General features: G+C 42.4%; 1 protein-coding gene and 1 long non-coding RNA gene across 3 annotated transcripts in view; one reads left to right on the forward strand and one right to left on the reverse strand.

The window, feature by feature from the left end:
• The window catches only part of LOC148049357 (uncharacterized), a 354,694-nt gene that overhangs the window by 280,715 nt on the left and 60,312 nt on the right, over positions 1-13,667 (forward strand). The window lies entirely within an intron of this gene.
• Positions 1-13,667, reverse strand: part of ITGA6 (integrin subunit alpha 6) — a 71,712-nt gene that overhangs the window by 32,707 nt on the left and 25,338 nt on the right. For both annotated transcript variants that reach the window (XM_014058204.2, XM_014058205.2), the window contains exons 2-5: positions 10,993-11,120; positions 9,823-9,902; positions 7,384-7,645; positions 3,289-3,420 (exon numbers count right to left, since the gene is read on the reverse strand). In XM_014058204.2, the coding sequence (XP_013913679.2) occupies positions 3,289-3,420; positions 7,384-7,645; positions 9,823-9,902; positions 10,993-11,120 (602 nt within the window). The remainder of the gene's footprint in view (positions 1-3,288; positions 3,421-7,383; positions 7,646-9,822; positions 9,903-10,992; positions 11,121-13,667) is intronic.

A 13,667-nucleotide genomic window follows, 5' to 3' on the forward strand; every position in this document is an offset into this window, starting at 1 on the left:
AATTGTGAATAAGGTGGCAATCTCTGGAGAGCTGAAACTTCTTGTGATGCCTGTAGGACACTAAATGAATGATTTGCTTAAGAAGTTTAAACTTGGTTTTTAAGCACATACAAGAGGCATCATATAGTCCAGAGGTGAGGAACTATGGTCCTTTTATGACTTGTGGACTTCAATTCCCAGAGTTGTCTTAATCTGGGAGATGAAGTCCACAAATCATAAAAGATCCATAGTTCCTCACTTCTGATATAGGCAATGAAGAACTAAAAGGCAGTAGGACAAAGCACAAAGCTACTGCAAACCATGGATTCCCCTACTGAATTAACTTCCCCTTTCCACTAAAATGTATTATTCTTATCTATTTAGTTTGATAACATTTCCATATAACCATTCATGCCATATAATTATCACAGATATGGAAGAGGGGTTGGGGATATGTACAATCATAAAATATGATTTAAAAGATAATAGCACACTTTATGGGGAGTGGGGCAGGGATGTTGACCCAGAGATGTTGGATTTAATGAGACATCATCCCCATTATGTATAACATGTAGCTCTACCCCATTTCATCTGCATCAAATTCAATTCTAAAGAATACTGGTATGTTGTACATTAAGGTAAGTATGTAAGTATGTACCACAAATTATATATATATATATATATATATATATATATATATATATATATATATATATATATATATATATATATATATATATATATATATATATATATATATATATATATATATATATATATATTCTAGTTTTTTTAAAAAACAAAGTTTGCTCATATCAAGATAAAAATTGGGATGTGCTAGAAAAGGAAACCTGAATTGCTTCACTGCTGCCTTTCCAATTCTCAATTTGAGAATAGCATTGTGAGATAAGAGATTTAGAGAAGATGGTGATGAGGATATATTTTATTGACTAAATATTCCAATGCCATTTCTTTGATTCTATTATATTCACCCAATTATTTCCTTGATTTGTTTGGTAAGGGAGTCACCCAAAGGATGACCATGATCCATATGTCTAATAGGCCTTCTGATTCCAGTGTCATATCTCTGACTACACAAGCATTTGATAGCTCCCAGATTTTGTTTATTCAAACCACCCTCTCCTGTAAGTCTCTCATCTCATCTGCACTTTTCCTCAGACATGCTTTGACTTGAAATGGAAGTCAAACAATGATCTCTGAAGTGTCATGAATGAAAGCAGATGGGCTGGTGCTTTGGAAGTCACAAACCTAAGTAGCTATTCATCATCAAATCAGCAGGTTTGTCTACTCTGACACTGGGCGGCAGTGTTTTGTACACAAACTGATCAGGGTTGGCATAAGACACGCTTGTCACAAAAAGAAGACCTGCAATGATGAGTAGAGAAAGAAAAGGCAGAGAAGGAGAAAAAGTTAAGCAGGGAGCAGAAAAAAATAGAGCGTTCCATGCAGTCCGGCTGAAGCGCTTGCTACTACCAATGAAAGACAGTAAAGAAACACACGGTGATAATATACAGCAGGGATTGGCAAACTATTTCTGTAATGGACAGGATCCTGCTCCTCCTCTGACCCTGTGGGAATTATTGACAGGTCTACAAGCCAAGGAACATACTATGATAGCCAATAGATCACGGGTATCAAACGCGCATCGTCACATGATGTAACACAACCTTTTCCCCTTTGCTAAACTGGGTGTGGGCGTGGCCAGAGCGTTATGCATCTGGCCTGTGGGCTGCATGTTTGAGAGCCGTGCAATAGATGGTAGGGGCCTCCCAGCAAGAGGCTGTCAATAGATGGTCACCATCCAGGACAATCTTCCTCTGGCCCTCAGCCCCACCCCTCTCCCCAGGAGCTCAGTTGAGGCTCACGCCTGGCAACCTGCTATCTGTCTGCCTGTCCATTCTTTGCTTGTAGGCCATAAAAAAAAGAACAAGCAGCAGGCTGGATTTGGTCCATATGGCCATAGTTTGCCAACCCCAGTATAGAACATTAACCAAGAAACAGGATAGCCAATAACAGGTTTCTCCAACTTGGCGTTCTCTACATGCCGTGGAACTACAATTCCCAGAATTCCAATGGTCATGGTAGCAAGGCGGTTTGTGAATTGTAATCCCGATATATGTCCTTGTTAGAAAGCCAAGTCCAGAGATCACACTTTCTGGAATGTAAATAAAGCCGATATTTGTTTGTTTCTTCATTAGCAAACACTACTAAATGAAATTGCCATACTTATTTTTTTATCTCATTTGTGGAAAACTATTTTATGCTGTTTTCTCCCCAACTTTCATCTTCATGTTCCATTCTAGCTGTGAAAAACAGATTTACTGTAGATGTCCCCTATACCAGCAATAGAGGAACGAATGACACACGCAATGCTTACAGAAGAGTCAACTCTTATTGTTATTTTTTACTCTTTACCTTAATAAAACGTATTTTGTCATTTTTTTTAAAAGTGCCATCTAAATGGTCATTTGGCTGAACTCATGTTCAGTGCCTCCCATCTCCTCAGCATTTAAAAGCAGGTTATTTATTCCCACGCAATGCAGAATTCTATCAAGACAGCCATTAAACGTTTCAAGGAAGCCCCGGAGGTTAAGCTGATGGTTCAGGAATGTTGCTTCGATGCTTTTGCTACAGGTACATTTGCATAGTGTTCAGCAACCAGCAATTTATAGAACTCCTGAGGCTTTGTGTTTGAAATGGAACCACTGATCCTCAAACCACAGTATTGCAAGAGAGAGAGGGTTCTTAAGTCACAGCATAAGAATTTCCAAGTTGACAATTGCGCCTCTTATACCTTTCTTCATGTTAGCGGCTCTTAAGGACTCTACAGCCAGGATGCTATCTGTACTTTGGACAAGGCCTAAAAATGGCAGCACGGATGGCTAAAGCTTTGATCAAAATTCAAGCTTTCCGTCACTCTGTTACCAAAGGTGGTGTTCAGACGGTTCGGACGGATTCTGGCATACCGGTAGCAGAAATTTTGAGTTGTTCGGAGAACCGGCAAATAGCACCTCTGGCTGGCCCCCACCCTCCTGCCCCCGCCATTCCGTCCTATATTCCCTTGGTTTTTAACTCAGCTGATGTGCGCGGTAGATCAGATCGACGCACCTCAGCTGAGCTAAAACACAGTTCAGTTCACCAGCGGGCGGCTTTGAGTGCTACACGCTGTCTCATAGAACCGGAAGAGCTTTGGAATCCTACCACTGTCTGTGACCTTCTGGGAGCATTTGAATTTGGCCATTCGGGTGGCCATTTTTCCTTCCAGTTCTCTCAAGCGCTTAATCCTACCTAAATAACTGTTAGCAGGAACCGGAACCATGGACTCCTTTCGCAGGCTTTCACCCCCAACTTCATAAGGCCCATCATCAAAGATGCCCATTTCATCAAGGGTGTGATTCTTTTGCTCTGCACGCACCACGCCTGGAGGAATGAAATGGCAAAACAGAACAAAAACAAAAGATGGGATGAATGTTAAAGGATGGGGAACATTAAATAAAATAGTTTTAAAATGGAAGGAGCAAAGAAACACCTATAAGTGGGAGTGACCACAATTGAGCCCAATTCTATCCTTGGTTTGAATACAACAACATAATGAATGGCATAAAGAAAAATATGAACAAAAAAAAATCCCAAAATCTGCATATTGTATTGGCAATAGACATGTGGCATGTACACACACCTTAAAATGCACTCCACCTGAAGAGCATGGGATGAGTTGCAGAGTCTGGATTATTTTGGCAAAATCAAGTTTGCTCAAGAGCTAGGAAGGAACAGAAACAGTAAGAGAAGAGGAAGAGAAATCAGAGCTTTTCGAGAACAGAGAAATATGAGAAAGGTACAGCGATGCCCAGAGAATTTGAAAATAAAAATGCAGATTGGAAATGAGCATGAGTTACTTGAGGTTTTGGAGGGTGGTGGTGGTAGAAGAACACATTTCCAAAACACATCAATTTCATAACTGGAATACTGAGTACTTGTGACAATCAGAAAGTCATTTCTTTCTCCTTAAATTTAAAGGGAGAAAAAGGCACCTTGGAGCCTAACATACATTAAGCAAACTGACAAAAGCAAAGCTTCCTTGTGGCCTGAGTCCCTCTTCCAGACCCCTGCCAAGAGGGAGGCCTCCTGAAAGACATTAAAGAAGTATGGGCATCAGCTGAGTAACAGTTTTAGAAGTAGAGGAATTGGCTTCTGTGCTGCCAAATTGTTCCTCCAGCACTGTAGACAAAATTTTCTATCACTATGTGGAGATGCAGGAATTAGATCAGTGTCTTAGTGATGCAAATCAGATGCTCTGCCACAAAACAACACTCTGCCCTATTGGTTTTCAGTGTTTCCCCTCCCATGATCACTATCCTCTATTTCCTAGCCCACCTTACATTGTTTAGATGGCTGCAAATGGAATGGAAAGGATCTGTTCCTCAAGCCACAGAGAGGAGCTGTAGCTCCATGTCATTAAAAAAAATGCTTTGCAAAGAGAAAGTGATAGCATGTCGAGTGAAAAGGATCAGATCACAGGTAACAGCAAATGAAGAAGCAGAACAGAAAGACCTGCTGACACTCTGTAGAATTCGGGAAGTCACAGCAAACAATGGAAAAGAGAGATGGATCGATACTTTCATTCAGTCTAAATCAGCTTTTCGTGGCTCCCTATGTTCTCCTCCTATAACTAAGAAGGCAGGGAATGAAGTTGGGTATATGGTGAATTAGTCACCAGTTTGTGCTGAATTCTGGTTACAGGCAGTCCTCCACCTTCCACCAGCTGTTAATGACCATTCAAAGTTAGCCTCAGAGAGAGTGTTTAGGGCCTACGAAACACTTCCCATAGCACTTCTGGCTGGTGGTAAAACATCACTCTCCCTCCTTGAAGTCATCTGACTGCATTTTGGATACTTAGCAATCAGCTTACATTTACAGCCTGTTGCTAGGCTCCCTGTCATGGGGAAGTCAGTAAGAAACGATGCAAGCATTGGTAAAATACCCATCGTTCAAATGTTCCATCCAATAAAACTGTCCACTAAGCAAAACTACTTCCGCTCTACATGGGGCTGCCCTTGAAGAGTGTTCGAAGACTTCAGTTAGTCCAGAACGCAGCCGCGCGAGCGATTGTGGGTGCACCCAGGTACACCCACGTCACACCTATCCTCCGCAAGCTGCACTGGCTACCCATTAGTCTCCGGACCCGCTTCAAGGTGCTGGTCGTCACCTATAAAGCCCTACATGGCATCGGACCTGGGTACCTGAGAGACCGCCTCCTGCCGATTACCTCCCATAGACCGATTAGATCTCACAGGTTAGGCCTCCTCCGGATTCCATCTGCCAGCCAATGTCGGCTGGCGACTTCCCGGGGGAGAGCCTTCTCTGTTGCAGGTCCAGCCCTTTGGAACGACCTCCCCGTGGACATCCGGACCCTTACTACCCTCCCGGCCTTCCGCAAAGCCACCAAGTCCTGGCTGCTCCAGCAGGCCGGGGGGCTTGTGAAATATCCAGCCCCATGGTTAACTGTGAATGTTGTATATTTTAAAGTGTTGTTTTGTTTATTTATCCCCTTCCCTTGTTTATTGTAAGCCGCCCGGAGTCCTTCGGGAGTGGGCAGCATACAAGATCAATAAACTCAACTCAACTCACTCACTTTTTTAGGAGCTTAAACACCACTGAATAGACTGCACAATATTCTCTCACAAAAGAAACAGGATTCCTCTGCCCCCCTGGCCAGGTAACAAGCCTTAAAACTAAGCATGGTGGCAGCAACTACTTATATAATTTAAGTACAGCAACAGCTAAATCTGATACCTTATCTCAGAAAAGTCCAAATTTTCTTAACAAAAACCCAGTGTGTGGACAGGTACGCTTTCACTTGAAACCATCTTGTGCCAAGGCACAAAGATCGTACGGGGCTTATGTGTCAGGCACAGGTGCACACTGCAAGGATTTATCACAAGAAGAAAAAAAGGCAAAGCAGAGGAGAATTCCACAGCTGTCGGTGAAACAGAGAGCACAAGAAAAACATACACTGCTTGGACAAACAGGAAAATGGTGGGGAGGAAAGGCGAGAGTGAGTTGTGTTTTACAGCTTCCCTGCGTAACTAAGATGGGACAAAGCCATGGGCTCTCCGGCTAATCACCGAATGAAATTCAGCAGGTTTCTTTCTCTCCTGATTACTTTGGCTTTCAAACCAATTTTCTTCTCAATGAGGTTAATGGAGTTTCAGTTGATATGAAGAAAAAAAAAAACCAGCAATAATTTAGGCTGTTTATGTAAATGCCTCTTGATCTGTGTGTTGGATGTTTGTGTTATGTGTGCATACACAGACATACATAGATATTCTCTTTGCACAAACCTCCATGGGGTTTGAATCATCAATGCTGTATACATTTTTTTAATTAAATTTGTTTGCAGGCCATCTGGCCACAGGGTGACTCCAAAAAGATGCTTTGCAGGAGAGAAAGATATCCTTGTTTCACCCGTTGGGGCCTCACTTGTGCAACTGCATCTTTTCTTGGGCACAGATGGTACCCGCAGCATCCCCAGAAAAACACCTTTAAGCTAAATTGTACTGCTGTCTGTTCTGAAGCACATCTTCCTTAATTCAATCCCTATGTTTAAGAGCACAGGTAGTCCTCGACTTACGACCACAATTGAGCGCAACATTTCTGCTGTTACGTGAGATGTGTGCTAAGTGAGTTTTGCCCCAGTTTCTTGCAATAGCAATAGCAGTTAGACTTATATACCGCTTCATAGGGTTTTCCTCTCTAAGCGGTTTACAGAGTCAGCATATTGCCCCCAACAACAATCCGGGTCCTCATTTTACCCACCTTGGAAGGATGGAAGGCTGAGTCAACCCTGAGCCGGTGAGATTTGAACAGCCGAACTGCAGAACTGCAGTCAGCTGAAGTAGCCTGCAGTGCTGCATTTAACCACTGCGCCACCTCGGCTCTTAACTTGCCCCAGTTGTTAAGTGAATCGCTGCAGTTGTTAAGTTGGCAACCCCGGTTGTTAAGTGAATCTGGTTTCCCCGTTGACTTTGCTTATCTGAAGGTCACAAAAGGGGGTCACATCACACCAGGACACAGAAACCACCATAAATATGAACCACTTGTCAAGCATTTGAATTTGATCCTGTGACTGATGCTGCAACGGTTGTGTGAAAAATGGTCACTTTTTTCACTGCTATCCCAACTTTGAACGGTCACTAAATGGCCCGCTGTAAGTCGAGGACTACCTTTAATACACCAGAAACTGTTCTTCACTTTCTGGGGTGAGTAGCATAAAAGAGTAGTATATCATGGTTTTCAGCAGTGGTTATTATTCTGTAGGAAACAGGATATACGTATAATCTGGAAATGGGCAATGGGAATGATAGGAAGATAAAGAGGTTATACCTTTCCAGTTATAGGTCCCTGGTGCACCAAATACAATGTAATGATTATCTCTGGTAAATGTGGCTGCAACACCTTGCTGGCAGGAGCCAAATTTCTCATGGCCCCTCAATCGGCCGTCACAGAAACTCCATTCCCCACCATCCATATACTCATCGGCGGAAATGGAAAGATCCTGACTCAGCACGTAGCACCTCCCAATGATGTCTCGGGTTTCCTGTTCCGTGTTGACATAGTACCTTTTCTCATAGCGGTGTGCACAGGTCTGTAAAGCATCAAAAGCAAATTCGATCAGTCAACAGACCTGTCTCCTCTACACATGAACAGGGCTGATTTTCCAAACAATTAACTCCGCACAGAAGGTCTGAGGATAAGTGTGTCTTTGCTTTAACCAGACGGAACCGTATCGTAAATGCGGCTTTCGCTATAAAATGTAGCAGTGCACTTCCAATCTTATGTACACTTGCTTTGTTAACTGCACCTTTGGAATAGTTCATTTCATTTTGTTTATTTCAGCCATCTATATATCAATGTGCCTTGTGTGGAAGGTCCATAAATAAGATATAAGAGAGCACTCAAGACCGGTTCCCATCTCAAATGATCACAACTGTGCAAACCCTTTGAAAGAGAGGCTGCGCAATACATAGGAGGGCGCACAAAACCCCACTTTCCAAATCCCTCAAGCAGGCACATCTTTTTCCAAGCTTCTGTGTGACTGCTCTGGAACCTGCCCCTGGCTGTCTCTGCACATGCGTGCATATACTGTCATTCCACAATTCAAAAAGAAAAGATACATAGAGCCGTGAAAATTAAAAATAAAATGGCACAACAGCACAACTATAACCTTAGAGGTAACAATGATTAAACAATAGTCTGGCAGACAAAACTATATTTTTTTCTTTTGTTTTTGAATGCTGTGGTGGGGTAGGGCTTTATTGTGGAAATAGGAATTCAAGACTCTCGGTTCGTTGGAGGGATTACAGATTTTTGATGGGCTGGACTTTCAAATACCTATCTTTGTTTTCCCTTTAAAAACTTGGGGAAATCATTCCTAAGTTGCTTCATAACTTGACACCAGCACAGTGTTTCTCAACCTTAGTAACTTTAAAATGTGTGAATGACTCCCAGAATTCTGATTGAGGAATTCTAGAGCAGAGGTCCATACATCTTAGTTTCTCCGTGACCCGTCAAAGCTGCGTTCCACAAAAGTGCGGTCGACGAAATCGCGTATGTGACGTCATCACAGCGCGACGAAAAAGATCGAAAAATTGAAATAAAAATTTAATTACAGCAAGCCGATTCACATAAAGGTAAGTGTTAGGTTAAGGGTTAGGGTTAGGGTTAGGGTTAGGTTAAGGGTTAGGGTTAGGTTTAGAGCGTTAGCGTTACGTTTAGCGTTAGGTTAAGGGTTAGCGTTAGGTTTTTCGTTAGGTTAAGGGTTAGGTTTAGGGTTAGGTTAAGGGTTAGGTTTAGGGTTAGGGTTAGGTTTAGGGTTAGGTTTGGGGGGGTTAGGGTAAGGTTTTCGCTTTATTTTTACATTTTTCGATCTTTTTCGTCGCGCTGTGATGACGTCACATACGCGCTTTTGTCGACCGCGATTTTGTCGTCCGTGGTTTTGTGGTGGAACCAGTTTCTCAGGATGAGAAATACCAATTTAGCAGATCCATTTTTGGGAGCTTAAAAAAGTGGTTTGCGGTATATGTCCCCTTGTGGTCTTTAGGTCGTCCACCTCTGGCTCTAAAATAGTCCTCATTTAGCAATGACAATTGGGACCAGCAATTTGGTGGTTAAGTGAAGTGAAATGAAACCATGTCTGTACTTTCTTTTCCTTTACAGACCTGAAAAGGTCATAAATGTGAGGCTAGGACACAAAGTTACTTTTTCATCACTGTCAATAATTGTGAATGGTTGCTGGACAAGGCAGATGCTAAATAAGGATATGGGAAGTCTTCAATTAATGACCACTCATTTAGTAACTGTTTGAACTTACAACTGTGCTGAAAAAAGTTACTTATGACGAGTCCTCACACTTCTGGCAATTGCAGCATCTTGCGTGATCACAGTTTGAGACCTTTCCAGCCAATTTCCAACAGTGGAGATGCTGGAAGGTCGCAGGCCGCAAGTCACAATCACGTGATGTCTCACTCAACAGCCACAACTGGAACTGCTGTTGTAAGTCAGCACGGTGGTGTGATGTTTTACCCAATAACTGCTTTGCTTAGTGATGGAATTGTCAGTGCCAATTAGAGTTGTTAAGTGAAGAGTACCTGCACCTATAAAATCAAAATAATCCTAAAGACTTGTCAATGTAAAAAAAAAAACCTGAAAATAATCCTAAAGACTTGTCAATGTCAAAAAAAAACCACCTAAATAATCCTCAAGATTTGTCAGTGTCAAAAAACCCAACAATGTTGAGGCTCAGAGAATATTCTCAAAACTTACCACAATTTTTCCACCTGGCCCCTGACTTTGCACAGTTACACCCATCCATTGATCTTCTTTGCTTTCTTTTTTCGGGTCAGCTAAAAAAAAATCATTGCAAAAAAGATTTCATCTATTTCTACTATTCATTTTTAAATAGTTTCTGTACAATTATGTGCAAATTATTAATATATTTTTCACTATGGAGTCACTAAATATTATTTATACCTGCTATAGTCTCTAGATGGCACTGTTTGTCTACAATATCAGTACAAAGTTTTCACTGATCAACATTGCATTTAGAACCGAGATACCATTATAGTATTAAATGTGTAATGAGTTATATAATAAAATAGTGAAGAATGATATATTTGCTCATATTCCTCTTCTTCATTCTATTCATACAAATCTTTCTGTTTGTTAGGTACTTCCCCTATCCCACCACAACAATGAATCAAGACTCCATGTTCATTGAACATCCTCATTTCTCATTCTATTCTTGGGAATCTAACGTGTTTCCCCAAAAATAAGACAGGGTCTTATTTCCCACCCCACCCACCCCCGAAGTAAGCACTTGGACTTATTTTCAGGAAGGTCTTATTATTTTTGAGGTGCAGGAGGCTGCGAGCATGGTCACCTCATGGCTGCTGCCGTGTTACAATGTTTTTGGCAAGGGCTTATTTTGGGGGGAGGACTTATTTTAGCGCATGTGCTCAAGAGCCCGATTGGGCTGATTATCAGAAGAGGACTTATTTTCGGGGAATCAGGGTATGTAAGTCTAGAAAACTCAGAAATTCTTTGACTCTGCTGGTACATCATGTGCTGTTTTTGACACATAACAACCAGTGACCAGGAAATTGACACCACACTAATCTATATGCAAGATACTTTTTTTTTCTGGGACTATATATACTTTTTGAAGCATCCAGGAAACTGACCCCTCTATCATTTACTTGAACTACATACATGTAGTTTTGAAAGAGCAAAATCTACTCTAATTGTCTTTACCCAAAAACAAGTAACAATGAAAATGGAAGCTGGAAACACTCGATAGTTGATTCTATCCACATTTAAAAGTGATAATTAAAAATAAATAAATTAGAACTGCCAAGCTGGAATCTCCCAAGAAGTTCCTAAATAAGTATTTTTATTCTGCCTAGAAAAAAAAAAAAAAAGGCCCAGCTAGCTCACCTGTCTCATCAAATTTGATACGTTTGCAGGGAAGTTCTGGAGTTTCGATGTTGCAGCTGAACAAACCTCCGGTTCTGTTAGCTTGTTGCAATGGGAAAGCCTTTTGCCGAGGTGCACCAACCAGCAAGCTGTGGAAAGAAGACTAGAAGAATGTAATAGGGAACTGATAAATGAAGATGCAAATAAGGTATCATCTCATACATTTATAAAACATTACATCCACATATGTAGCTAGTACCCCATCATTATCCCTCTGAGCCAAATACCGGAGTTGCATCTCTTCTTCCCAATTCCCTACAAAGAAACACTTTTCCTGTTTTGAAAAAAAAATAGCACAGGTAATCCTCAATTTACAACCACAATTGAGTCCAAAATTTCTGTTGCTAAGTGAAGCATTTGTGGAGTGACGTTTGCCCCATTTTACGGTGGTTCTTGCCACAGTTATTAAGTAAGTAACACGGTTGTTAAGGGAACCTGGCTTCCCCATTGACTTTGCTTGTCAGAAGGTTGCAGAAGCAGATCACATCACCCCAAGGCACAGCAACTGTCATAAATTTGAGTCGGTTACCAATCTCCTGAATTTTGATCGCATGACCATGGGAATGCAATGGCGGTCGTAAATGTGAAAAATGGCCATAAGTCACTTTTTTCACTATTGTTGTAACTTCAAACGGTCACTAAATGAACTGTTGTAAGTTGAGGACTACCTGTATTGGCATTCTTTAGCTTGCTTTAGTTTCTTGTTTAGGTATGGTTTTGCACCAGCTGTGTGCGTAAATTTTATAGAGAAGACCAAGTCCACTTTTTGCCCCAAGGGTTTCAACTTTGCTTTTCTTTGCCTGACTTATAGAGCCACCTATCTCCCATAAGGGACCCTGGGTGGCTTACAAGCAGGTGTGGGATTCAGCCGGTTTGGACCGATTCGGGCTAACCAGATGCTAATTTTACATCTGGTTCGCTGAACCAGTAGTTGCAAGGACTGGCTGGCCCCGCCCACCTCTTCCTGAGTCTCCACATGACCCATTTTGGATGCAGCGCCCGCACAGAGGCTCTGGGAGGGTGAAAAACAGGCCTCCCGGAAGTCAAGAAACTGGTGTGTTTCCTGCCTCCAGAGCCCAGGGGAGGCCGTTTTCACTCTCCTGGAGACTGGAGGAAAGCCTCCGGAGCCTGGGGAGGACAAAAATTCCTCTCCCCCCCCCCCCATTGCCGTGATGCAGGAGGCTGAGTAGGCCATGCTCACCATGGCCATGCCCACCCAACAATCAGGCAGACAACCAGTAGTTAAAATTTTTGAAACCCATCCCTGCTTACAAAATTAGACAACAAACAAGCTAAGCAAATATAAACACACACACACACCACTATCCACAGATAAACGGTCGGACTCCGTTCACCATCTGTATGCTCATCTATCTGCCCAAAGAAAACACCTGCAAAAACAATGCCTTCTAAAAGGCTAAGATTTAGAAATGGGGCAAAATAACCAGAGTCACACAAATTTTCACAGGGAAGGTGTTGCCACCAAGGAGACATGAACCTTATATTCCAAGATCTGTAGATCCTATCAGAAGAAATGCTCGTCCTCCTCTAATTTCACTGTCCTCAGTTTGCCAAATATATGGTCCCATGCCAGCCCAGCTCCTTTTGGGCTTAGGAAAGTCCTTCAGGAATTCACCAATTCTGGGACTTCCAGTTACATATCACCTTAAGTACAAGTAGTCCTTGATTTAAAACCATTTATTTAGCAAATGTTTGAAGTTACAACAGTGCTGAAAAATGTGATTTAGCAATAGCAATAGCAATAGCAGTAGACTTATATACCGCTTCATAGGCCTTTCAGGCCTCTCTAAGCGGTTTACAGAGAGTCAGCATATTGCCCCCAACAATCTGGGTCCTCATTTTACCCACCTCGGAAGGATGGAAGGCTGAGTCAACCCTGAGCCGGTGAGATTTGAACCGCTGACCTGCTGATCTAGCAGTAGCCTGCAGTGCTGCATTTAACCACTGCGCCACCTTGGCTCTTTAGGACCCATCCTAAAGGTATGACCATCAAACCACCCCGCAGTCATTGGTCACAATTTGAGGGGAGGCAATGGGATTGCATTTATTGCATACTGTGGTCACATGATCACAATTTGTGACCTTACCAATTGGCTTCTGACGAGCAAACTCAATGGGTGGATTTGCTTAACATTCACTTAATGATCACCTGGTTTGCTTAACAACTGTGGTAAAAACTTGATGATTATGGTCCATTTAAGAAACCATAGCTAATATTTCTAAGGTGCAGATGATAGATCAGGGATGGCTAACCTTTTTGTTTTTGGGTGCCAAAAATACAAGGGTGCGTGCACGATAGTATGCGCACGTGCCAGCACCCATAATGCAAAGCGCCCCCCACATGTGCATGCATGCACAAACACCTCCACTTGCACGCCGCATTGCTCACCTCCAAGCTGAGCTTGGTATTCTCTTGCGGGGAGAGGCCATTTTCGCCCTGCCCAGGCTTCAGGAAAGCCTCCAGAGGCTGGGGAGAGTGAAAAATGGGCCCAACAGGCAAACCAGAAGTTCTGTTAGCCTGTTGGGCCCATTTTTCACCCTCCCCAGGCTCCGGAAGCTTTCCTAAAGCCTGGGGAGGGCGAAAACGTCCTCCTCCACCCTCCAGAAGGCTGAAA

The sequence above is a fragment of the Thamnophis sirtalis genome, unplaced genomic scaffold (genome assembly GCF_051295495.1).
Source record: "Thamnophis sirtalis isolate CommonGarterSnake01/CBP01778 unplaced genomic scaffold, rThaSir2_p1.2 scaffold_1, whole genome shotgun sequence".
Lineage (NCBI taxonomy): Eukaryota > Metazoa > Chordata > Lepidosauria > Squamata > Natricidae > Thamnophis > Thamnophis sirtalis.